Genomic DNA, 27,512 nt, shown 5'->3' with positions numbered 1-27,512 from the left:
TATTTCACTGCTCTTGCTCCAAGCAGGTTATTAAACCCATTATTTCTAAATAATTCATCTTAGCTAACTTGTACAGATTATAAAGGATGAATAAGACCGAAATATAATAGAAAAAAAAACCCAAGACACATTTCTAAAATACAGAATTGCTTTAATTGTAGAATACAGCATCAATTTAGCAAAAATAGTTCTATAATAGAGCAAAAATCTACTTTTTTTTTTCTTTTTTCAAAGTCCAGTTTATAGTAACAGAGTCTCCAAGACAACAGATCACCCACTACGGTCATGAAGATGGATAAAAATAACATACATAATTTAAAAGCACAGCATGTGGAGAAAACTACATGACAGCATGCAACATACCAGCATTCAAGGACACCATGCCAAGCTAGGAACTGTCTGCATTGAAGAATACCAACTGTAAAAACAACAATAATAATAAAAAGAACCCAACAAATGCACACAAAGCAGTTAAATCAAAGGGAAGAGAGAGAAAAATGGAATACACTCAGGTAAAATTTTATGTGCACATCTTTTGGTGTTATAATTCAGACCTCTATATGAGATGTAAACAGCAGAGAATGTGAGAGGAAAAGAATACATTAGTGAAGGGTACATGGCACACTTAGGACCACGCAGTCTAATTCCCCAAGCCCTCATGGAAAATGGAGGCACGTGAATATACATTTAAATGCAGCAGACAGTTCATGGCTGAACTCTGGCTGTGAGCAAATTTGACGGCAGGTTCTGTTGACCTGCATTATGGATCGGTCAGCTGCTTGGAGCAAGTCTAAGCCCAGCAGACCAATAAAGAGACGTTAAATGAATAATCTCAACAGAACTTTCACTGTAGGCGTTGGATGAGAGAGTGTGATTTCCTTTTCACGCCAACAGAAGAACAACAGAAGAACATTTTGGGCCGAGCGGCAGTTCTAGACCTCATGGAGCCACAATGCTAACTGTGATGGCTAAAGGAATAGGAAATGGAACTCCATCTCTGGGAATCAAAGCGCATTCGTCTCGAGTGGCTCAGAGACTGCAGCATGTGAAATGAACCCCGTCTCCATAACACCCCCTCACTCAGTGTGAAGACCAGTCTGATGACGTAATCCAAGGACTGGAGTGGAATGAATGACAGTTTAAATGTGACATGGGTTTGGAGCAACTGTCGCTTTCTGTAGGGTTAGGCAGGAAAGCTCAGTGCGTGACTGTGTGGTTTCCCTAGTGATTCAGCTCATGACAAGACAAGCAGTCGATGCAGGCGTGTTAGAGGAGAGAAGCCAGGAACTACAATGGGCTGAGAATCACTGCAGTCCAGCCACTTGAACAACTATGAACTCATAGGGTCTAATACTTAAGCAGTTTCACACTGGCTGGTCCAATTTCTGATATATTTGCATCTTCTTAATGAAGGTGTGCTTTCAACGTGGAGCTACGGTAGGTCTCTCGTCCAGGTCAAGCATACAGATGGAGTCCTGCCCTCCCAACTGTTACACAAACAAACCGAAAGACAAAAAACTAAAAAACACACGCACACAAACTATTAGTCAAACAAAAAGCATGAGATCCCAGCTGTGAAACCTACACCAGCAGAAGCTGCCCCCTTGCTCCGCTCCAAGATGCATTTTGCGGTCCCTCTTCTAGTGCTACCAGGCGAAGGGTGGTTTACGCTGGCCCTGATCTAGTGCAAGAGGGCAACTTCTGCCAGACACCGGCACTATAACCACGTCTCTTAGCGTTCCAAAAAGCCTGCACCCAAGAGAGTGAACACACCCGCGTGGACGGGAGCAGTGTGCCATTAGCAAACCTAATCTGACTTGTCCTTTTTCTTTGGCGTAACTTTACTAACCACCGCTGATCCTACTGCCCCCACCCCTCCTGTAACCATGGAAACACTGCCCTTGACCAATCCCACGCCGGCTGCCGGAACGGTCGTCACTGCAGTTTTGGTCAACTCGAAACTTTTGCTGCCCACCCAAGCCACACCCCCGAGGGTGGCGCCCACGGCTCCTCTGGTTAGGTTGAAGAGCCCACCCGTCACTCTCCAGACCACGCCCCCCTCGCTTTTGGCATGATCCTTCTCCAGATCTGAAAGAGATAAAAGGTACATTTTCAATGAATCCTGAAGCTGGTGCTAAGAATTACAAAGAGAACATGAAAGTTCTTGAAGTGCCTCCACTATTTTCCTGCACTGCCTCTCTTCAACTACCCTTCATCTGTCTTTCAGAGAGATTATCCTGTAGTAGACTTCAATGCGTTTTTATTTCATAGACCTTTTTGTTTAGACAATATCTATAAAAGGCATCTATAATATGCAACTATAACATCATGAAACTCAATTGGACCACCATTTCAGTATACAAGTTAGATTCAGAATTACCTTTAAAACTGAATTCCACCAATTTTGAACTCAATTCAAAATTGCAATTCCTTTGTAATTTTTCAACTCGACCCATGACACAAATACTGACAGCACTTTACGTCAGCATCCAGCCGTCATATTCTGAGTAACGAGTCAGATCTGGTCACGAGTAGATAGAGTGAGTTAAAAGATGGCACATTAACGTGTCCAGCTAGCTAGCTGAGGCCTGGAGTCCAGGTGATGCAGCTAAAACAGACTCTGCTGTCTTGTTCTGTAGCAGCGACCCAGCGGCGCTCTGAACAAGGACTCGTCTGTCTGCCAAAACTGAGAAAATGTGAAGGGAGGCAAAGGGCAGCCGTGCAAAATCCTTCTCTCCACTTCCTGTTTTGTAATTTAAACGTAGCATCTGCACGAGAGGAGGACGTAAAGCTGCCAGGCCTGCGCCGGCCAGCTTGAGACGCGAACCCAAGAACACGAGATTAAGAACTTCGCTCGAGGACATGACAACAGCTTTCTGAGTCTTGACATGCTGCAGTATTTAACGGCTTGCTGAAAGTCTGGAAGACATGTCCACTAGAAAAGGATGCCGTTAGCGGAGTGGGTACCGCACGCTTAGAGACGCGCAGCATCTGTTACCCATAATTACACATTCACACGCTTCAGGCTGTTCTGTAGGAACTGCTTATGGGGAGAGCTGGGTAAAACGACACTGCGTACACGGTGAGTAGCAGACCCCCCCTGAGTCCTGATTTAGACCCTCTCGAGCAGACAGGTCTGACATACAGCACAGGGTTCAGCATCACACACGTAATGCTAAACGAGTGTGCTGGAATCTGAGTCCTGTTCGGAGGTCAGTTTCTCAACCACAATTGAGTTACAGCTTCAGTACTTCGGCCTGTGGTCTGCTGGATCAATCATGGGGACATGGAATCATTTGTGTGTCCCATTCCCTTCCGAGCTATGTTAAAGTAACCCAGAGTTACACACAAAGTACTCAAATCAAACTTGGTCATATTATAAGATGCACCAAAGAACAGAAATGTGTAAGATGAGTTGATTTAATTATTTCCGTCTGCCTCTACTAGGTCAGCGAGGGGCTTATGATGTCATGACCAGACCAATAATCCCCCTGCCATGTGCTGCTTCTGCCAAAACCAAACACCGGTGGGATTTGGGTCAGACCACAGGCTCAAACCGTCAGCCCTTATATGGTTGCTAATAGGCAGAGGAGATGCAACCACACACCTCCCAACCCACGTGAGCGTCGTGTCAGTCTCTTAAGCTCACCTGGAAGCAGTACATCTTCTGCCAACCCTCGCCAAAACATGATGACGCCGTCGCCCGTAAACAAACCTGCATCTTTGCACACGATCGATATGACCAAAGAACTGAAGGAGGGGTGTGTGTGTGTGTGTGTGTGTTACTGATCTACCAAAGGGGGCCTGAGAATAACTACACCTTGTTGTCTGATGAATGAGAGGATCAGAAAACTGTCTTCTGGAATCACGTCAGTGATCCTCGAGCCCTTCGGACCCCAAAAATCCTCTTTATTCCTCCCTGAGCTAGTGCGCACCAACAAAACATGCCATGCATCAGCAGTGATGCCTGACAGATGACCTCCGGTAGTGGTGATGCCCACTAAACGCCCTGCGATTGTGAAAGTGCCAGGCGGGTGCTCTCCGTTACCGGTGATAGGCAAGAGTACTCAGACGTGATGGCGATGTCCAGGAGTGGCAACATAACTGTAAGGTTAACGTGACATATCAGTTTAGCCCAAATATACCGTTCACTGATTGTCAACATAATCTCTCCGTGCGTGCAAAAACACCTCGCTAAATATCTTTCCTCTAGATTCTACTCTGACTCAGCAGATGGAAATGCAAGCTTTTTCCCTTATAACACGTGATGTTTGCTTCCTACAGGCTGTAAGATGCCGCAGTGTCCCCAGAGGATGCTGGGTAACGTCCAGTCCACAGCCGCCGGGTCTCGCGCTCCCTCACTCCTCATTACGGGACAGGGCTCAACTGGGGTGGTGCCAACAGCTAGGGTAAATCTCACTTCTCCACCTGTGCTGGATGCACCATGCAATTAACAGCAAGCTCTGAGGACCTGGGCCCTGACGAGCAGTAATTATGCGTTTCACTAATGTCAGCCACAGGGTGCCTGTGTGCTGTTAAAAGCTCGGAATAGAGAATAGAGGTTTAAACCAGGAGCATGCGCTATTAAGGAAAAAAGCTGAAAATGGACATTTATCTTCTGTCGAATACTGCGGTACTGCTCGCTGCCAAGCACACAGGAACTAAACGTGAAGTCGGAAGGAATCTGTGCCATGGCACAATTGCGGAACCAAAGGCATAATTAGCGTTATGGCCACTGACAGGATGTGAGGTGCCACTAGGCGTGGGCACACTTCCCAGGTTGATGGTGGATCTGGGCACCCGCTCTACGAGGAGCCCAGGCTAGAGATCTGTTCTCACCGTCAAGTCTACGGTCTAGAGTGGTCCATGCTGATTAGGTTTTGCAGAGAGAGGTCCTTTAATCTCACCTACCTGATTACTTATTAGTGGCCTGCGGCACCAGGTCATAAAGAAAGCAGAGTATAGCAATCAGAGAGAGAGAGAGAGAGAGAGAGAGAGAGAGAGAGAGAGAGAGAGAGAGAGAGAGAGAGAGAGAGAGAGAGAGAGAGAGAGAGAGAGAGAGAGAGAGAGAGAGAGAGAGAGAGGGGGGGGGGGGGGGTTAGGGAGAAAACCAGCAAAAAATAAAGAGAGAGACAGAAATAAAGAGAAACAAAACTAGAGCATGTCAGAGGCAAATAGAAAGTTTGACTAACACATACAGGGGAGCATGTATTTATCCACATTAACATAAAGTGCTTTAAAAACAAGAAACACAGTCAGTGAGTAGAGGGGACACACAGAGGCCTGTACTACTAAACTACTGCATATGAGCAGACCAGTGAGAGGACATATGCAGACCAGCGAGTGGACGTGTGTTCCAGACAGCTGAACACCTGAGCACTTGCCTCATGGCCCAGAGTGACCAATTTGCTGGTTCTGACAGGAGCCTTAAAAGATCGATGCAATTCTGCAGCAAAGCGGAAAATGTCGCTCTTCTCTCAAATTCAGACTACAGAAGCGTGACATTTGAACGCTCCCATGAAAAGGTTAAGATATTCCACTGGATATTTTTTTCATCTAGGAACATGGAACTCCCAGTCTCGGGAGGTTAGCATCAGTTGCACGGGGAAATGAGACCTGTGGATTAAAGTGCTCGAGTGTTCAAATCAGCAGAGACGAAGGGTGATGAGCGAGCAAGTTCCTACTCACCTTCTCAGGTTCCATTACAGCCAATACAAGTCAAACATGAGGAACAAATAAACATTTAAAATGCAGTTTAAATCATTACTAAATAACATCTATAATAATAATCATCATCATTAGTGAATCCACAACATAGACTCAAATGGGCCTCGTCATTGGACCACAGAAGATGGATTTAAATCACGTAACTGGACGTTCGGGTTAATCAGTGCGCACCTGTCTGTACTGTGTGTGCTCCATTTAGACGTAAATTTAGACTGCATGTCTCCGAGAAATACCCAGACCCTCCCCTGCCTCCAGGGAACAGAGTACCTGTGGAATCTGGACACACCTGTGCCTTCCACACCTGTGTACTCTGCTAGGAGCTCGGTCTTTAGTGATCTTACAGGTCTAGAGTGTTACAGCCTGATTAGGTTTCGTTGAGCAGAGAGAGAGAGAATATGCTATCCACACCCATGCTGCACATCTGATGCTGCCAACCGCATCCAGCCGGACGATGCGTTTGAGTGAACGGGGTTGTGCCACGACGGCTCCACAAGGTCACGTAGCAACCAACCTGAGTTCTTGCACAAACTCCACAAAACGAGCAAGGCCGCCATGGTGTTTCCCGCGTCGTGTGCATGCAGACCCACAGGACCGGCCCGGAGCCGGGTCAGAGGTAACCGTGGGGACGTGACCAGGCTGTGGAAAGGACGCGGGCTGCACTCGACGCAGACAGCGTACGGATGCCGCCGCGAACGCCGCACGCCCTGCGCGGAGGAATGCCGTGAGCTGGGAGAGAGAGACGTGAAACACACGTCAGGAGCGTGGGAAACACAAGGGCAGGGGTGATGCAGGGAAAGGGTCCGTAGCGAAGAGGAGGTGGGCGATTACTGTGCAGGAGAGGAGATGAAATGAGATGAGATGTCTCCTCCAGTCACTTATTATGTTCAGGTGTTAAAAGGCACACCAGATCCACGATGAAACATCTTTACCAGAGACGTCCGCTCGGCAGGCTCAAAGGTGAGATCTCAACACAGGTTCCTGCAGTTGGATGAGACGTTCCAGACTGGTCGCCACTACCGTCACCGACAGGGATATTTACACATTTTAACCAAGCACATACTAATTTTTGCTGCCATTTCTTCCAGTACTGAAAGCACGTTTGATTTAAATTAGGAAAGCCGAGGTGCGTCTGTTCCTAAGCAATCACCCACCAGTGAGCTCCTGCGTGAGAGGCAGTCAGCCAGCGCGCCCCAGAAGTGCGTTCGGCCACTGGATTTACGACAATCTCAAACCCCACATCATCTCTAGTGAGTGCAGAGGACTAATGGGCAAAATATTGTACTCCTCACCTGGCACTGAGATTTACAACATACAGGAGGATGGAGAGAGTGTGTGTGGGGGGGGGGGGGATAACAGCAAAACAGCAAAACGGGTGGTGAAGATGAGAATTAATGAGAGATGTGAGTGAAAGAAAGAGGAAAAAGGAAAACAGAGGGAGAGAGAGGCAGCCGAAGGAGGAGAGAGCAGGATCAGTTCTTCCCCAGCGACGCGAATCCTCAGTGGGGTTAAATCCTCCACACTCACGAGCAGGAACTGTGTCAACCGCGTCCCTGCTGGAGACGCTATTTTTAATCCGCGCCCCCGAGACGGCGGAGAAGCCCGGGGCGAGACGCAGCGTGGGGTCAGAGCGAAAACGAGGCCTCCTGCGACACAGAGGCGGGAAGAGGCCGCGTTCTGCTCGACGTTTGGGACACTAATGGACCACTGCGTTTGTTGCCGCGTATGTTCACACCACAGGCCGCCCCGACAGGCCACTCCGTCTCCTCAAACCCCAACTCCGCCAGCGGCGTCAAGCCAACGCTCCTTGGTCCCCAGCAGCAGTGCCCGGGTCATCCTCAGCTAGTCGCACCGCACAACTGGGACCCGAACCCGAACCGAAGCTATAGAGCGCGTTTGTGCACTGCTACACAATGACTTCACTGGGGATCCCCCCCAGGAGACACGAGAACCCGTTTAATGACCCTTTAATGACGACGTCTGATGGTGAGAGCCAAGTCAGAAGGCTGGCTGCAGGAAGATATCCGATCTAAAAAAATCTAAATAAATAAAATACAAAACCATCACAAGTCTATTCAGCAGCTCAGGGACGTACGGGGCAGGAGAAGGTCTGGCAGGAGAAGGTCTGGAGGGACAGGCATCTCACAACGGCTCCTTTGTTCCAGGCCTCCAGAAGCAGCCTACTGTCCTGGCAGCGGCAGGAGCTACCTACTCCCCATGCAAGCGAAACGCCTCAATCCTTGGCCCCGTCCGCCCCGAGAAAGTGGGCGAAAGGAAAACCTAGGCCAAACGAAGCAGCGATTAGGAACGGGTCCGGGAGATTACGGCAGTCGCGAGCGCAGGCTCAGACACAGGAGAAGGAACCGGTGGGGAGACACTTAATGGAAAGGTCAGCGTTTGCCTGAGGCGCTCCTAGCCAGTTCGCCGCTGACCTATTCCAGGGGAGGCGGGTAGAACACGCAGAACTCCGACACGCGGCCATGGTACCCAACGCGGGGGGTTTCTCCCCCCCAGGTAGCAACAGGTCCGATTACACAGACGTGCGAGGAGGCTTGCGAGGAGGCGTGCGAGGAGGCGTGAAGGCTACGTCCCTCCCCCGGCAGCAAACTCAGCCCCAGACGCCCAGAGGGAGACAAAGAGAAAATCACGGAAAGGCTGATACGAGTCACGGCAGCGTGGCTGAGGCTCTCGGGATGTCCGTGGGCCAACATCAACAGCCTCCGTCAAAACACTACAAGTCACCTCTATGCGCCGCAGTTAACACCGCAGACCCTCGGCGGGGGAGGATTTGAATCAGGGTGTCCCTGAGGAGAGAGGCTGGAGAAGTTGGAAGGTCGGAGCCAAAACACCAGCTTGAAATCCCGCGAGGCTCTCAACATTCAGAACAGATGACCTTTTTGCTTACACTGCATCACAGCATCTATTTAAAATTCAGCAAGGTAAACAAACCAAAGCGTAAAAGTAAACAAACCAAAGCGTAAAAGTAAACAAACCAAAGGAGAACTGCGGGAAGGTGCCGTGTCGGCAGAGCACAGGAGGCATTTTTCTACGAGCGCTTTTATTTCCCTGTTCCAGCTCAGTTTCGTGCGTGTGCTTAAGGCCCTGTGAACTCCACAGCCAACACACGCGTATCCCTCGCTGCTCCCAGAGATGTGGCTCAATTGTTCTCAAACTTGCAGAATGAAACCATTTCTCAAACTCTCTCCAGCTTCGCGCACGTTAGACTTTAGCGTCTGGGTCAAGGCACAAGCGTGGCCGATTTTATTCTGGTGGCTTTCGGAAGCAGGCGATGAGAGAGGAACGGGGCTGGCCTAGAATCAGGCTTGTCCCCATCCACACTGTTCTAAATCACCCTAAACTGACCCAGAAACAGTATGCTCAATGTGAGATTACTGCACTGCAATTAAGAGTCAATAGTCTGTAAAATATACTGGATGTGAGTGAGAAAGAGAAAAAGAGATGAGGAGTAGCTACGTGCTGCCCGTTTGGACACACACACACACACACACACACACACACACACACACACACACACACACACACACACACACACACACACACACACACACACACACACACACACACACACACACACACACACACACACACACACACGCCCTGAATCTCTCAATAGTGCATGAACTTCAGGTGCTCACGCAGGGACAGAACGAGGGAGAGAGAGAGAATGACGACGAGACAGAGGCCATGAGAGAGAGCGAGAGAGACATCAGGGAGACTGTATGCACACTGCCTGTGGTCAGGCAGCACACCGAGAGCCTGCTGTGATGGGTGGATGACACCCGTCACTTTCAGAGGAGAAAGCAAAACCTCTCCACCTCCTGCCGTTCCCTGCATCATTCACGGGGGTTCAGAGAGAACGACAGACACACCGAGGAGCATCTCCTCTTGCGCCATTATTAACCTATTCAAAATCTAAAATATTTCTGTCTTATAAATATATTAGTGGTGCACAGACAGTTGTAAGGTGTGAACCTGCATTAGCATGCGAGTAGCATGTGCGCTAGGAAACCTGCTGAATCAGGCTGAGTGGGGCGCTCTGACTTCCCCAAGAACTGGCCCAAGAACCCCTCACTGTACTGCTTACTGTAACACTTAACGCAGTTTAACTTTTAAACTTGCTTATTAGATATTATCTTAACGCATATTATTCAGACCTACTGCAAACTATCCAATAACTGTTATAGATATGATGTTCTTATTGAACGAGAGGTACGTAGCAGTCACGCCAGCAGGTCTGGGGACAGAGCCACTTTACTGAGCTGATCCACACCCATCTCTCCGAGTGGCGAACTCTCAGCATCTCTACTGAGTTAAACATCAAAGACGACGGACTTTAGCGCCCGCCACACACGGCCCAGTAATTCAACGTTGCTGCCGCTGTGTCTGCAGAGTAGAGATTTGTCTGGAGTTTTCTACTGCGACCTGCTGACGAGCGGGAGTCTCACGCCGGATGGAAACAGCGCACTCATCTTCCAGGAGGTCTGACCGCGGGGCTGCGTGCACGTGCAGGGCGGGCAGGCCATGCACATCTCAGCCACTCATCAGCTCCCCTCAGCTACACAATGCTAATGCCACCCAATCTGTTTCTGGCATTAAGCTCACATGCAAATGCGCACACGCCACTCCATTGCCTGTTTGTGCACATGTTGCTGGAGTAAAGGCATGGGTTTAGCTGACCACTACTGCCAGCCATGCTGCTGCTCCTCATTAGAAGACAACAAACCACTCCCCACACACACACACACACACACACACACACAGCTTGCTACATCTCAGTGGCTTCCCATGGGATTGAGGCGCACACGCTCACGCGCTGTGAGTGTGTGTGTGTGTGTGTGTGTGTGTGTGTGTGTTTGTGTGGCAAGCACAGCACAGAATGACAAACATGGACCAGCTCCAAAAACAGCCAAGTAGCTGACGCCTCCATCCAAAGAGACTTACAATCATGACTAAACACAACTTGAGCAATTGAGGGTTAAGGGTCTTGCTCAGGGGCCCAACAGTGGAAACAAGGGGGTGGTAGGACTTGAACTGGCAACCTTCCGAGTACCTTAACCGCTGAGCTCCCACTGCCCCAGAGAAGAACCTCCACAGCAGCCCTGGATATGTGCCCCCCAACACCTCGTAACAGCTCGCCGTACACTGGGGGGTCACAGGGCGGGACATAAGAGAGAGACACATACACCTTCAGGGAGGGAGGGAGAGAGAGAGAGAGAGAGAGGGACAGACACAGAGAGAGAGGGAGAAAGAGAGAGAGACAGAGAGAGAGACAGAGAGAGATGGGGTCAGCAAAAAGAACAGCAAAGGTCAGCAAAAGAACCTTGAGAAAGAGAGAGAGAGAAAAGAAAGAAAGAAGAGAATGAATGAATAAAGTTATATTTATATATTTATATAGCACCTTTCAAGGAACCCAAGGTCACTTTACACACACACACACACACTTTTCCATCCAGTCATATGCCGGTGAGAAGAAACAGCCAATCGCACAGCGTACTCTCAACCAGAAACCTCAGCATCCTGACACACACACACACACACACACACACACACACACAGCGTACTCTCGACCAGAAACCTCAGCACCCTGGGACACACACACACACACACACACACACACACACACACACACAGCGTACTCTCAACCAGAAACCTCAGCACCCTGACACACACACACACACACAGCGTACTCTCAGCCAGAAACCTCAGCACCCTGACACACACACACACACACACACACACACACACACACACACAGCGTACTCTCAGCCAGAAACCTCAGCACCCTGACACACACACACACACACACACACACACACACACACACACACAGCGTACTCTCAGCCAGAAACCTCAGCACCCTGACACACACACACACACAAAACTTTATTAGACATGCAGACACACAAGCATCATTCACACTCAGAGAAAGGACAGCAAGCGAGAAAAATACACAACGAAAGAGAAAGAGAGAAATGGAGAAGAGAGGAGAGACGGAGCAACAGAGGGAATGAGAAGAAAGAGTGAGGAGCAGCCGGTCAGCGACAAAGTGTCATGACTAGCGAGGCACTCCTCTGCTCCAGTGCGGTGAGCTGAGAGACCGAGAGAGACGTCATCATCTCTGAAAACATTCCCATACGAGAGCATTCCCTCAGCCCGTCTCATTCCCACCGTCCCTCCGATGGCCCAGCAAGCAGTGCGCCATGGTAATAAGCAGTAATTGGACACGAAAACCCTGGATCACGCTCAGCGTGGCCAGGTTGTATTTTACGAGTGGTCGGAGTTTGTGTCGTGCCGGCGTTCCTCGTGTGGAGGCGCAGAGCGGCGTTTGCACGGTTTGATCAGACGGCTTGTGCTGTCTCCGGGCAACGTCCCGCGCTCCCAGAGGAGCAGACGCTACACGCATCATGGCTGGCTGCCTGAAGAGAGGACGTTCAGCCACAGAAACAAAGCTTTTCACTGCTCTGATGGGAAGTCAAGGGTGAAGTCAAGTTTACAGACAACAACAACAACAACATAAAACACAATAGCTGCTCATACAAAGTCTGTTATTTGCTTTCAATAATTCACAAGTCAAGACTATTCATTCCCTGAGGTAGATCCGTCACTGACTGAATACCAAAGCACGCACGCGCACCTTCCACTAAATTAATGGGTATCCTTAGGTAAAACAGATCCTCGGGACTCCAGCCTGAATCTATTCCCAAAGCCTCCGTGTGCACACGGCAGCTCAGGGAGGCAGTTCTGAGCCCCAGCATGTCAGAGAGCGCGGACAGTAGGTATGGCTGATGGGTATCGGCTCTGACACGCTCTAAGCCTCGGCCCTGAGTGTGTGTGACACCTCAGCGTGACAGTACAGCTAATAGGCAGCAAGTCGTGCGTTTCCTTGGGTTTGAGAGAAAACACGGGAATGACACAGACTTCCCCAAATCCTCCAGCTCGGCTCACCTCACAGCAGCACTGGGCAGACTGGACCAGACACACGCGCGGAGGGGCTCAGCGCCGTTTGTGCTGTTTTTCTGTAGTGATGTACTACAAAATTCCTCCTTTGGTGACAGCGTGAGGCTCAGAATAGTCTTGTGCACTGCGCATATTCTGACATTCTCCCATTACTATTGCAACCTGTATAAACGTGCATGTATCCACTCTGGTCCTGGTTTAACAGAAGCTGCGTCAATAAGATGAGTCTGTCGGCTGCACACAGGCTGCACTTTCTGTCCCCTACAAAGGAAGGTGTTTGAAGGAAGCCTACTCCTGCCTGGCCATCAAAGAAAACGGGAGTGAGACGCTTGGCTAGCGTTCCTGTGGACGTGGCGGTCCCAGCGGCTGATCAAACCACTGACAGTAACCCAGTCCGCAGGTACAGACCCCTCACCACGGCTGTCACAGGGCTTCCGCACAGCCTCCAGCCTCCAGCGTTGTGAGGAAACAAACACGCCGTGCCAGGACCAGCGCCCAGCTGACGGCCCATCCGTCAGTTTCACAGAAAATCATACACTCACGCACACAGACATGCGTTCACTCACACGCACATAAACACACACACACACACAAACAGACGCGTGCGCGCACGCACCTACACACTCACGCCGCCATGTGCACTGGATGTGTCAGAATGATGGAACGGCTCACAGGGCCCCCAGCAAACAGGGCTGAGGCAGAAAGAGTCAATAAAGCCTCATTGTGTCCTATTAATAACTCCTGGATGTGCCTCCTCCTTCTCGGAAGGCCCAGCCAGTCGCGTCTCTGACAGCGGAACTTAATAGTTCACGAGCAGAACAAGATCAGTTTACTGCAGCTGGTGAAGGAGGACCTTCAAAAGGAACAGCTCGGCAAAAACAGGCTTGACAAAACACGAAGACGTGAAAACATGGCTCAGTGTGCAAAATTTTGCTTCCTTACTTTTGAACTGGAACTACAATGCCAACATAGCTAACAAGGTTAACGTTCACCAGTTTGCGTGTTTAAAAAAGTGCTGAAATCACCGCACGGTTTGCTGTGCCCTGGCCCCGAGACTGCATGACGGTGACAAACTACTAGAAACAATGGCACGAGATCTTAAAAGTGGGATAGTCTCTGTGCTTGGGAACATTTTTACAGGTAGGCCCAACTTCATGCTACACACGGTCAGAACCTAAAGAGTGGGCCACATTTTACTGTCTGCTTGTGTCCAACTACATTTGGGATAAGTAATGAAATACAATGAAATAATGACGATATGATTTTTCACCAAACTGTTCTGTAAATTTCTACCAAGTTAAATGATGTTACTAAAACATCAGTTGATGCTAATATGAGGCTTGCTAGTCCTGCATAATTCATTTATTAAGGCAAGCCTCCTGCCTCTCTGCTCCAACCCAAACCAGCGGATCTACCAGTGGGGGACCAACGGATCTATATAAGATTTTGGAGAAGAATCAGCAAAAGTAACTTTAGCTGTGAGACTATATTCAGCATTTAAATGTCAGTTAACTACTCCTACTCAGTGTGTTAGTGGCAGTTGGTGTCTTTTGGACAGATACATCCATGAAAAGGCACCTGAAAACATACTGAGGCTACATGGGTGGTAAATTCACCAAGTCCATCGGCATGTTTGGAAAACCGCAGCATTGAAGTCACAGGAAGTGAGCACACAGGAATCTTGGAAATTTCTGCTTCTTGCTCAGCAATCGGTGAGGTGAGTCCAGTGTATGGATTTTTAGGCACACACAACAGTGGTGCAGATACATCGATTGCACATGCTGCACCTGCATAGCACAACCATACAGCTTCATAATTTCCCACAGAAATAAGTTCTCTTTTTCTTTAGTAATGGTAAATGTGGGGCAAAAAAAAAAAAAAAAAGCTTCAGAAGCCCCTTGCACCACAGTAAAAGTGCAAACCTTGCACCAACTGAACCACATTAAGGTGTCCCATTTATTAGGCTCACTGTAATTTTCCACAGACACAATAGCATAAGGCCTGGTCACCGCGGCAACGCTTCAGGTAGCCCGTGCGCACAGCTGACCTGAGACTCCATTCCACCTGCCGTGTAAGGTGGGGGGTGGGGGGGGCAGGATTGTGCTTCCTCCTGATGAAGACTCCAACCCCCCATCCTCCACCATCACAGTCTTGTTCCCACGGCGTTCCGAAGCCGACCTGGTCCTCTCCCCCCGTGGTCACACGCAGCTACAGTAACACAGCAGCCCTGCTGCCACCTGGTCTGAGATCAGAGGCTGTGCCCGAGGCCTGCTGCTCCATTCACACAGCCAGTGGCACCGCGACTGATCTAAAATCAGTCAAATCTAGTAACCATGGATGCACCAATAACCAATGCAGAATTACAGCCAATAGGAATTGTTCTTTAATCATCAACATATGATACTGAGTGCCCAACAAGTCCTGTTTCTGAAGTAACCGTTTTAAACCCAAACTGTATCCCGCACATGCTGAGCTGTGGCACTAGCGACAAAAGGTTAATATAACAGCAAGGTACCCCTTCCTTCCCTAATCAATACTGACAGGGCAGTCTGCGCTGAGCGAGCTGATCTCCACACAGGAACCGCAGACAGTGCGGCTCTGTGTCACCCTGTAAGACAAAGCCAGTCAGACAGACATACAGCAGGACACCCTGGAGGTGCTTCGTAAACAAACACATCTAAAGCATCACTGCTGAATTTCAAACATGCCACCGTTACATAACAGTTGCATGATATCAGCTGTGGCTGCCAACCAAATTTCCATTAAACAGCCATTATGCAATAAATACACCATTTTATATTCAATTAAATATATGCATAACGATCTATGCTCTTCGACAGTGGACACAGCGACGGCAGCGGCAAGTACACCCATAGCACCAGGGGGTGTTAAATAGTCAACAGAGGATCACACAAAAAAAAAACCCCAAAACGAACTCAGCATTACTATACGACTGGTGCAGCGTTGCACAACCGCCGGGCACTAGTCCACACTAGAGGGGCTGGAGGAGGAACGTGCGCCTTACACAAGCCCCATGCCTGCTCACCTGCTCGCACGCGTTAAGAAGGGGAGGGAGCCCGACAGCTTGTGTAAACGTGAGCAGGGCCACGCGGAAGGCCCACGAGCGTGAGGAAAGCCCATTTTCATGATCAGTAACGAACCAGAGCAATGGGAATGTGGAACAGGGTGGACCTTTCATCAGGAGACGCGTCAAAGGCACGGTGCTTTCAGACAGAGCAATCGGGCGCCCCGTGGTGCCCAAGGAGAGGTTAAACAGAAAAGATAAGCTGATCAATTATAATATTCCATTTTATGCATTATCTCCACAGGAATATACGTATTGTGTCAACGTGGGCGTGAATGCATACAGGTTAAGGCATTAAGGCTGCACGGTGTCATGAATTGGAAGATATGCACCATTACTTAGGCCTAATGCACCACTTATACATTACCGACTAACACGTCATTTAGCGTTAATATCAAGCGCGTTAAATCTGACACAGCTGCCTTTTAGTGTTTGATATGATGATCAGTACTAAGTTAATCGACATCAACGTGCAGCATCTTAGCCCACAATTTCCCCCATTTAAGCAGTTCACGCACTTTGCTTTGCATGCGTTGCCTCTTTAGACGACCACTGCCCCCTTGTGGCCACTGCTTTAATACGTCTTTTTCCCTTGTCCCCTTAGGTATTTTTTGGCATTTTTGGTCAGCATTAGTCTTCATAAAGAGAAAACCAGACAAGTGCACCGGAGAAGGGGAACAAAAATACTATAGTGTGATTATATCGCTAAATACTGTGATCATAATATGCCTTCAAATATATTGGAGTCCAGTGAACCCTTCACGCGTCATAGCTAAAGGGTCGCCTGGATTATTTTGAACAAAATTGTTGGATCCTGTGATTTATCAGGAACACACAGCAGGAATTTCTGGCATTGAGCAAGAGGCTCGCAGCACAGTAAACAATGTCGATTTGTAATACTGGATCAATATCGCAAAGGCCAAAAACATGATAATTAACAAACGACATAATGTGCCAACACTCATCCCAGAAAGCCCTGACGAACGATGTCTGCGCCCTCTGCAGGCCAAAGGGGGCCATTACAGCATCTGAATACAGCAGACTACGGCGTGGTAATGCAGTGTACTGTGGGGGCAAATTACGTGAAACTGCGAACTATAGAGAGTGTTAAATCGGTGCAGATGTCATTATCAATCATAAACAGCAGCTTGGGAGTAATAAAGGCTAGTTCTGCAATGTACATTAACAAGTTTACAAAAAAACCTGAGCACATCATAAAATTGCAGGGAGTGACTCTACACTGGTGACTCACAGTACCACAGAGTAGGGGTTATTTCTGTAAGTAGATGCTTCGAGCTTATCTAACAGACTCCCCAGATACTTGGTTAAAATCACCCAGTAGGTGTACAGCCAGAGCTGATATTCCATCTGTTGCCTTTGGCAGTCTGTGACAGTGAGCTTCCAACATGAGAAGTGGGCTGGACACACACACACACACACACACACACACACACACACACACACACTCAATGTGTTGTCAGTGTTACAGCTGTGTTGTGAATTGTCCACCACCCAGACATTATCTAGGCAGCAGTTGCACCATAGATAGAAACTGACTCGTATTAAACGGGTTACAGGGTGGCTGACAAAGTCCACACTGCAGGCCTTAGATGGAATAATATAGGTCTAATCTGCAGGTTTTGGAAAGGATGAGATGAGAGCAGATACACAGTACAAGACTAATGAAGAGAGTGAGTGCATGTATTCACAGGCAAACTAAGCAACTGTTATTAGCCCTGATTCACAAAGCGGCATTCTGAGGCCCGGCTGTTTTACATGTCAAGTGACCGAACCTTCTATGAAATTGTGACCACGTGATCATGCCCTGACTGTTTATGCTTTGTTAAGTTGGCAATTAAGAACTCCCGAAAAACAAAACTTGAAGACAGGAGACTGGGAGAAAGCATTTCGTTCTCTGTCTGTCTGTCTGTCTGTCTTTCACTCACTCTCTCTCACACACACACACACACCTTCAGGTGGGTCTTCACGCAGGTAGGGTGGAAGTTCCTCGTCGCTGACATCTGCAGGTGAAGCGTCCTCCTCTATTTCATCAGCCTTAGTGATGGGGCCCTGGGAAACGATTGAACAGTGCACACAAGGGGTTAACACAGGCCATCTTTAAAAACAAACCCCACAGGACATCACTGCAAAAGGAGCATCTGCATGAGAGACAAGGGAAAAGGCCAAGCCAACAGCGCCGGCGGTCCAATATTGTCGCAACTACCGACATGGTTCGCGCTTGCGAAAATGCGCGGAATATGCCATATCTGGCGAGGCGGGCTGTTTATGAACGAGAGTCGTCGCCGCCCCCCCCCCGTGCAGATGATCTTACTGTCCATGCAACAGCCCTGTGCTACATCCCACGCCACAACAGAACACGTTATGCACACAAAACAACCCCAATGCTGCACTTTCCCCCCCTCACTGCGTCAAGCGCCACTGACGTGCCGAAAACAAGCCTCGCGAAGGCGGACGGAACGGGCGCGAGTCGACTCACCTTCATAGCTGACGCAGGAACGGACGGTGTCTCGCGGCGCTTTTGTTTCGCGCGTGCCCACACGATCGCAGGGAGAACGCGCGCGAGTCAGCGCAAGGAGCTAAACGACCTAGCTTAGCACGTGAAATACCGAGTCTCGAGACCTCCTGTGTTTTGCAGCGTTAACGTAGCAGGAAATGACGTTCGGGATGTTTACGGAGTCTTCGCGGAGGTTAAAGGGATTCTTTAGGGTCACTAGATGGCGGCAGTGTTCAATCTTCAACTATAACATCCGTTCTGATGCATGTATTTTACTTTATACATTATTTTAATGTTCTTAAAATAATAAGTGTCTTCTTCTTCTTCTTCTTCTTCTTTTTTTTTAAAATCCTTCAGCTGTATATAAAATAGCAGAAATACCACTGTGCTTGCCAGACAGAATATGCGTGTGTGGTTTTCCTGTGTGCGTATTTTTAAGGCCAAATTGACTATATTTTCCATTTGTTACTGTTTCGGCTGTTTCACGTAAGTCCCACACAAGCATACATATAAATCACAGCCCTCACTAATGAGAGCGAATACTGCGAGGGCTCGATCTCGCTCTGTCTGGTGTAGGAGATCACGGCCTTTTGGAGTGTGGGTTAAGACATAAGTCATGAGACACGCTTAGTATTATTACAGGCCGGACCAACAGTCTGCGCACAAAATTAACAGAACTGCAAGTCTTAAAAAGTTATTAGAAAATATTACATTTCAGTTCGTGATCACGGGACAGGCATTTATCTATGGAAAGAAAGATTAAGACAATACATGACTTGTATATACAATATTGTAAGCAATTTACAATCATGACTGAGTACAACTTGAGCACTTGAGGGTTAAGGGCCTTGCTCAGGGGCCCAACAGTGGCAACTTGAACTGGCAACCTCACAATTACAAGCCTAGTACTTTAACCACTGAGCTAGCACTGCCCTGTATAAGTGAATCATCTATTGCAGCATTTTAAACCTTTAGTTAGTAATCTATTACTATTAAATACACAAAACATTAGCAGTCAACCCCATAAATGTGACATAACGCCCAGTGATGTGACGCGACAGGATATTCAAGCTTGTGGACAAAAATAAAGATAGTAAGTGTATTTGTGTAAGAAAAGTGATGTACACCATTACATCAGTAAAATATTGCTAAAATATCATTTTTAAATGACAATGATCAAAAGGCAACTTTGAGATCCTTATGAAAAGACATTAAGAAGATTCTGAATACATAATGTTACTGTAAACCTGGCAGCATAGAACTACCACTGGAAGGTTAAGGGCCTTGCTCAGGGGCCCAGCAGTGGGCCCAGCATCTGCTGGAGGTGGTGGGATTGAACTGGCAACCTTCTGGTAACTAGTCAAGTACCAACTCTCCACTCAAGTGAAAGTCATGGGTCTGTAGTCTGTAGCGTGTGGAATTATGGCATCCTGTGGAATGAAGCACCCAGTCAAAAAGAGACAGCCACATCCTTCCTTATAGTAACACCCCTTCACGAACACGTCACACTTGCTTAAAACGTTTATGCATTTTGTGATATTGCCATGGACACTGTGAGCAAGAGATAGCACCTGGGACCATGCTTCAGGCGTCAGCATGTGAAGGCCAGTTTTTTTTGCCTTCATGAGTTTGAAGCTTGGTGTGTTAAATGTTAAATGTGCGTGTGCAGGCGGTCAGGTGGCAGGACAGAGTGCTGATTTTGTGTCTTTACGCTTCGCTCATATGAGCAGGAAGGGGAACAAAGCTTACAGGCTTCCCAAGATTCAGAGCTTTTCTGAGGCAGTGGTGGGGAGAGTCGTGCAGAGCACATGGGACATGTCACATGGAGCCTTTACCCACAATGCATCCTGAGAGTGCAGGTGGAAGTTTGATATTTCCTTGATCTGAAGCTTCAGAAAAAGTTATTTCAGATATTTGGCTTTATGCAGGTAAAATGTAATCTCACGTCTCGCAACAGACAAAAAAAAAAAAAGGAGAAGAGACTAGCTACAGTCGATTTTGTGTCGATTCTAATGTCAGCATTATTGAATTCAGTCACAGGTCTAATCATGTCTAAGCAAGCTCCATTCAGTTTACCGTTATCTCTTTTCAGTGCCATGTCAACTATATTCAGTGTCAGACTACTTTAATGCAAAATCTATTTCAATTTCCACAATAAGGGGGATAGCTAACGTTCATCTCATGTTAGAAGTTCAGTAATATGCCACTAAGAAGTTTTTTTAATCTTGATCAAACCCCTTTATGTACCTCATCTATGTTGTAAATGAGATCACCATGGCATATTCAAAAATAACTAAATAAATAAATCTCCATTTTTTTCTAAAGCTCTTTGCAAGCACTGCCACTTGCAGGGCTTGGTCTATTCATAGTTGGAATTTTTTTGAGATCAGCCATCCCATGCCTAAACAGAAGCGCACAGATGATGCTGAACGATTAAAAACCGTCTAACTCTCACATAACTCACATGAGCCAGTTTCTGTCGTTTTTTACCCTGAGCTCTTCCTTACAGTATCATCTAGCCCTGACTGCTTGCAGAAGCAGTAAAGGTAAACCGCAAAAGGAATTATCTTATACCCTTTTGAATGTTCTGTTTACATATTTCTTACTTATTCCTGTTTTGTCCCATGTAACGTTTCTCAGTGTGACGGCCAGAGTGCCGCAGGGCGCGGAGCAGGACACACAGACGCCCTCAACAGTGACAAACGTTTATTAACATACAACGGTGGCACTCACATACAACATAAACAGCAGACACTAACATTGACACTGAACAGTAACAAACGTAATGCGAACAGATGTGAAGACCGACAACTAAGCGCACGCCTACAGCGTTTTAAATACGGCCATCATAACGAGGCTAAACCAGGTGCAGGTGTGTGCTAAACAACATGGGCGTGGTTACAAACGAGACAACCAATGAACTCCCACAGCACGCGGTGGGCCGTACCACGTGACAGGGAGAGGGGAGCGTTCTGTGACAGTTTATGCTTTATTAGTTTTTGCACACCTGGGACCATGTGATCATTTCAGAAGTAGCATTTTATAGGATTACCTGCCCTTTCACCTCACTTTACAACGTCAAGCACTTTCATTGCCACCTAGTGACCCTGACCAGGATGGCAATATCCAGCTGCTAGCTTTAAATCTCTCTCTCTCTCTCTCTCTCTCTCTCTCTCTCTCTCTCTCTCTCTCTCTCTCAAATGTTTTCAAGGACCAGCACATATGAAGTAGCTTTACAAGAAATGTCAACAAGTGCAAGAGCAGAGTCAAAGCAGGAGAGGACCCGAGTCAGAGCAGGAGAAGACCATTCAGGAACAGAGGACCTCAGTCAGAACAGGAGAGGACCAATCAGGAACAGAGGCCCCGAGTCAGAGCAGGAGAGGACCAATCAGGAACAGAGGCCCCGAGTCAGACCAGGAGAGGACCAATCACAAACGGAGGACCTGAGTCAGAGCTGACAAGGACCAATCAGGAATGGAAGACTTGAGTCAGAGCAGATGAGGACCAATCAGAGTCTCCAAAGGAAGACCCGTGCTGTCACCCACATTTGCTTAGCTCCTCTTTCTCTGTGGATTGAATTAGCTCTAGTGATCTTGTTGAGTGTACACACAGTAGTACACACTGCCACCACCTTGTGAACACTTGTGTTATAAAGCTCCCAGTGAAACTTTCACACACTATAAACACCATTGTCACCCTTTAACTGAAGGGGTCACTCATCAGACAATGGCGCCACAGCAGAGAGGCCTGCTCGTGGAGTCCCAATAAAAACATGTGCTTGGTTGCCTAAGTCAAGAAAAAATATTGGATAGCATTTTGTGTGTGTATGTGTGTGCGCGTGCGTGCGTGCGTGTGCGTGTGTGTGTGTATGTGTGTGCGCGTGCGTGTGTGTGTGTGTGTGTGTATGTATGCGTGTGTGTGTGAGTGTGTGTGTGTGCGCGTGTGCGTGTGTGTGTGTATGTATGTGTGTGCGCGTGCGTGCGTGCGTGTGCGTGTGCGTGTGTGTGTGTATGTGTGTGCGCGTGCGTGCGTGCGTGTGCGTGTGTGTGTGTGTGTGTGTATGTATGCGTGTGTGTATGTGTGTGTGTGTGTGTGCGCGTGTGCGTGGTTGTGTGTGTGTGTGTGTGTGTGTGTGTGTCTGTGTATGTATGTGTGTGTGTGTGTGTGTGTGTGTGTGTGTGTGTGTGTGTGTGTGTGTGTATGTGTGTGTGTGTGTGTGTGTGTCTAGGGCTTTCCAACCTCTGCAATGAGAAATTCGTGCCTGTTTGTGTCTTTCCCTTCAGTTTGCATCTAGCTTTTGACGTCTGAAATATATATTTTTGTTTATTTATATTTTCTGCACATGCAGAAGGCCTGATAACGTGTAAGCTCACTCATAAAATAGTTTGGTGTGGAACCTTTCAGCCTGATTCATCTGTATTTGTGCTGATTAAATTAAGGAGTGCAGGCACCAGGAAGCGTTGAGTGCATGAGCGCCCGTCTAAGGCAGAGAAGTTCAGAAATGTCAGACAGTGCTGCAGAGAAAAGGGGAATGTGTAGGCACTGCATTATTATAGAAATTCATGAGAAACCCATTAATTCCGGTTGTAATAATGTACAGAAGATGCTTTCCCACATGCTGTAGAGCAGAGCTCTCATTAGCCAGACCTGTGGCTAGAACACTAGCACCCCATTTCACTGCCTTATAATGTTAGAGCTCCATTTCACTGCATTAGAACGTTAGAGCTCCATCTCACTGCACTGGAACGTTAGAGCTCCATCTCACTGCATTAGAACGTTAGAGCTCCATTTCACTGCATTAGAACGTTAGAGCTCCATCTCACTGCACTGGAACGTTAGAGCTCCATCTCACTGCACTGGAACGTTAGAGCTCCATTTCACTGCCTTATAACGTTAGAGCTCCATCTCACTGCACTGGAACGTTAGAGCTCCATTTCACTGCATTAGAACGTTAGAGCTCCATCTCACTGCACTGGAACGTTAGAGCTCCATCTCACTGCACTGGAACGTTAGAGCTCCATTTCACTGCCTTATAACGTTAGAGCTCCATCTCACTGCACTGGAACGTTAGAGCTCCATCTCACTGCATTAGAACGTTAGAGCTCCATCTCACTGCACTGGAACGTTAGAGCTCCATCTCACTGCACTGCAACGTTAGAGCTCCATTTCACTGCATTAGAGCATGCAAGTGTGAAGGAGTTTTATTTAAATATTCCTAAATTAGATCCACTATCTCTACCAGAAGAGCAACTGGAATCTCTAGTGTTTGCAGTTATCTGTGTGCATATCTGTGTATATATTGGTGTGTATATCTTTGTGTATATCCCTGTGTATATCGGTGTGTATATCAGTCTGTATATCTGTGTGTATATCCATGTATACATTCGTGTGTATATCCGTGTGTATATCCGTGTGTATATCTGTGTGCATATCTGTGTGATATACTGCCTGTAGCACTACTTTCTATGTATATCATTTGTGGCTCGTGTTATCATTCCTTCCGTCTCCGCGTGTGTGTGTTGTAACACAGCTATGCCTGTTTGTATATGGCTGTCTGAGCTGTGAACCTGTAGGGGGAGCCATTTGCTTTGTGTGCAACCCTCACTGAGAGCAGACGTACATCATCCTCACCCGTAGTAGCAGCTTTGGGAAGATCTTTTGAAGGCCTGCTATCAGAGACAGTCTGGTCACCGCTATACCCACACTCACTCCCCCAGGAGGGAAAACCCATCCGTCAGTGCTCATTATGTCTTAATGACCACTGCTCACCTCATTTCTAGTTGCCCTGGCATGCCATTCACTGACCTGTCGCTTACCCCCAGTTCCTGCCCCTACTGTAGCCTGACCACCCCAAAGGGTCAGCAATTATCCGCTAACTTTACGTGCAATTGTCCGCCACCAGCCACTCATCCCAGAAATCCTCCTGCTCGCCGATGGCTGCCTACTTTGTATGTGTGTGTGTGTGTGTGTGTGTGTGTGTGCATGTGTGTGTGTGCACCTGTGCGTGCGCATGTGTGTGTGTGTGTGTGTGTGTGTGTGTCTGTGTGTGTGTGTGTGTGTATGTGTGTGTGCTTGGGGCACATCGCCTCCTAAAAAGGCCAGAGTCTGCACTGTGCCATTACTCCTCTGGGAGGTATTTAAATACAGGGAGAAGGTAAGAGAGAGGTTAACTCTGTCCCTCTCTCTCTCTCTCTCTCTCTCTCTCGCTCTCTCTCTCTCTCTCTCTCTCTCTCTCTCTCTCTCTCTCTCTCTGTCCCCCCTCTTTCTCTCTCCCCCTCTCGCTCTCTCTCTCTCTCTCCCTCTGTACCCTCTCTCTTTCTCTCTCTCTTTTAATCGCATTCTCTTTTGCTCTTTTTCTCGGGGGAGCTGATGTTCCAGGCCTCTGTCTCTCTCTCCTGGGGGAGTCTCTGCTATCGGCGTTTCTCATTAAGCTAATGGTTTGTACTCTGTGCAGCAGAGACGCAGCAGGTCCAGTGACTTCCCCTCTCTGCCTGCAACGGAGGTGCAGTGAAGGAACATTACAGTTTTCAGCTCAAACGCTTATGTTTTCCAAGTAAACTCTCCCAAGTCATGAGGTCTACCGTGACATTATCTCTTCAACTTTTTAGCTGCTAGGCTTTACAAGGTTGTCTTGTTACATGTAAATAATGTTGATTCATTAAGCTTGGAGAGAGTTCAGATTTGATGCAAAAAAATCCAATGTCTTTATCTGTTCTTATTTAAAAGAAAAGGATACTCAGAGTACAAACATTTATAACATTTAATAATACTTCACATTATTTATTAATTATTATTATTATTCATACTCTGCTTTCTATATATGCTCTGTATGTATGTATTTGTGTTTTTCTCTATGCCACTCTGTTTTGTGTGTGTGTGTGTGTGTGTGTGTGTGTGTGTGTGTGTGTGTGTATAAGGGTGTGTGTGTGTGTTCGCCCACTCTTCCACACTCCCAGACCTTTCTGCTCAAGCTGGGTCTCCTGTGTTTCACGTGGCTGCCGGCGTCTAACAGCATGCATCTGTTAACCTGTCACATAGTGCCTGAGTTCTTTAAAACTTCTAGAAAAGACATTAAAAAATAGAATTAAAAAAAAGAATAAAAACATTTTTGTCAGAGATTATCTCATGAGGAATGTTTGCAATGTTTCCTAGACAATAACATGGAGACTATAGGTTTGGTTAATGGTGCAGGCTCTGTAACTGGGTAACAGGGTAACTATTAAACAGACTCAGTGGTGATAAAGTGTATTTCCTGCCTGCTAGCCTGGCTCTTCTCTCTCTAGCCTGTAGGTGGCGACAGTGGGTACAGGCCAGAAAGACAGCTACATAGGAGACAGGGTCCAGAGCAAGAGAGATATCCTCACCTTCAAGTCCTCAAATACCCCCATCAAGTGCAGCATCCTCACCAACTGGGAAGAAATGGAGAGGTTGTAAGAACACAGGTTGCTAAGCACAGAACCATTCAACAGGTCCCGGAGTTCTACCAGCATGGTGCCGCTGGGGTTACTGGGTGGTACTCCAGGACCTGACACACCCATGCCTTAAGATATATGACAATCTTGTACAAATATATCTGTAGTAATGAATGATGAGTGATAATGAACATAAATGAATAATTATTATTAATAATTAATGAATAATTTTATATATAATAAATAATTAATGAGTTCTAATGTCTGGAGTACAGATCTGGCACCCACAGCTTCACTCTGTCCCCTTGTCAACAGGGTGGCAATGACCCAGGTCACCTCTCTGAAGCCACCACCTCACTCCCACCTGCTCAGGCAACGGTGAACAGCTGGGCCATAAGGTTCCATCTGGCCTTCAGTGCCTGACTTCATAAGATCTGTGTGTTTGGCCAAGCTGTCAGCAAGTTGAGGAGAGTGAGGGGCCATGTAAGAATGTCCTCAGACAAGTACAACTTTCAGCCACGGAAATTAATTCTCATTTGAGGAACTGAGTGAAATAATGGAAATGTGTGTGTGTGTGTGTGTGTACGTATGTGTATTTTGGGGTCTGTGTGTGTGTGTTTGCATATGTCTGTATTTGCATATGTATGTGCATTTTGCTATGTGTGTGTCTGTGTGTGTGTGTGTGTGTGTGTGTGTGTGTGTGTGTGTGTGTGTGTGTGTGTGTGTGTGTGTGTGTGTGTGTGTGTGCGTGCACGCAGGCAGGACACCACAACACACAGCAGGAGAATACAGGACAGGGCAGGACATTACCGGACAGGGCAGGACACTACCGGACAGGGCAGGACACTACAGGACGGGGCAGGACAATACAGGACAGGGCAGGACAATAAACCTCAAGGCAGGACACTACAGGACAGGGCAGGACAATAAACCTCAAGGCAGGTCATGTGTTGCCTTACTGTTTTTCTCACTTATATTGCTGCTGCCTGATGTTGACATTTGTGTGTGTGTGTGTGTGTGTGTGTGTGTGTGTGTGTGTGTGTGCCTTCTCCACAGGCATCCTGCTGGATGCTGATAATGATGTGACCTCCAGCATTCCTGTATGAGTGTGACGTTCTGCTCCCTGCCATCACAAGGCCGGACCTTCTGACTGTCATCTCACTGACCACCTCCTGATGCTGACTGAGAGAGGTGGTGTGCTTCTACGTAGGCCAGGCAGATTACATACACACACACACACAAATCTACACTGTGCACTGGCCACAACCTCATACGCAAAGCCCTTCTGTATGATTAAGAGATGAGATTACATCAGAATAAAACATCTATGAATTATATCTGTAATACTGTCTATATTCAAAACAATGCTATGAAAAATAGCTCCTGTTGTGCATTTACATTGACTGCATTAAAACCATTTAATTATTAGAAACACCTTTAATGTGTACAGAAACTATAGCCTGTCTGATGCTGGGTACTATTGTGTTAGTCATCCTACCGCTTGTTTTCAGCTTTTGACACACTCTGCACTCCACAGGACCATTCCTATAGTTCCACTACCATTCCATTACCATTCCACTATAGTTCCACTACCATTCCACTATCATTCCATTACCAATCCACTATTGTTCCACTACCATTCCATTACCAATCCACTATTGTTCCACTACCATTCCATTACCATTCCACTACCATTCCATTACCATTCCACTACCAATCCACTATTGTTCCACTACCATTCCATTACCATTCCACTATCGTTCCATTACCATTCCACTATAGTTCCACTACCATTCCA

The 27,512-nt window shown here is 47.5% G+C and overlaps 1 protein-coding gene across 1 annotated transcript; it reads right to left on the bottom strand.

Moving 5' to 3' along the window:
• Nucleotides 1-130: 130 nt before the first annotated feature.
• Nucleotides 131-18,481, bottom strand: zgc:101566 (Transmembrane protein 263-B-like). The gene is made up of 3 exons (XM_027017188.3): nucleotides 18,285-18,481; nucleotides 17,758-17,857; nucleotides 131-2,088 (listed from the first exon to the last, which is right to left on the bottom strand). Exons 1-3 carry the CDS (start codon nucleotides 18,288-18,290, stop codon nucleotides 1,808-1,810), a joined length of 387 nt encoding a protein of 128 aa, XP_026872989.2. The 5' UTR covers nucleotides 18,291-18,481; the 3' UTR covers nucleotides 131-1,807.
• Nucleotides 18,482-27,512: the final 9,031 nt, after the last annotated feature.

The sequence above is a fragment of the Electrophorus electricus genome, chromosome 16, assembly GCF_041902795.1.
Source record: "Electrophorus electricus isolate QZ-2024a chromosome 16, ASM4190279v1, whole genome shotgun sequence".
In the NCBI taxonomy this organism is placed as follows: Eukaryota; Metazoa; Chordata; class Actinopteri; order Gymnotiformes; family Gymnotidae; genus Electrophorus; species Electrophorus electricus.
Note: the sequence above shows the minus strand (reverse complement) of the source record. Positions and strands in the feature narration are given on the sequence as shown.

Excerpts from the sequence above, each read along its gene's own strand:
- zgc:101566 (XM_027017188.3), bottom strand. Across the intron at positions 2,089-17,757 it reads GCGTGAAGACCCACCTGAAG|ATCTGGAGAAGGATCATGCC; the intron begins GTGTGTGTGTGT and ends TATCTCTTTCAG.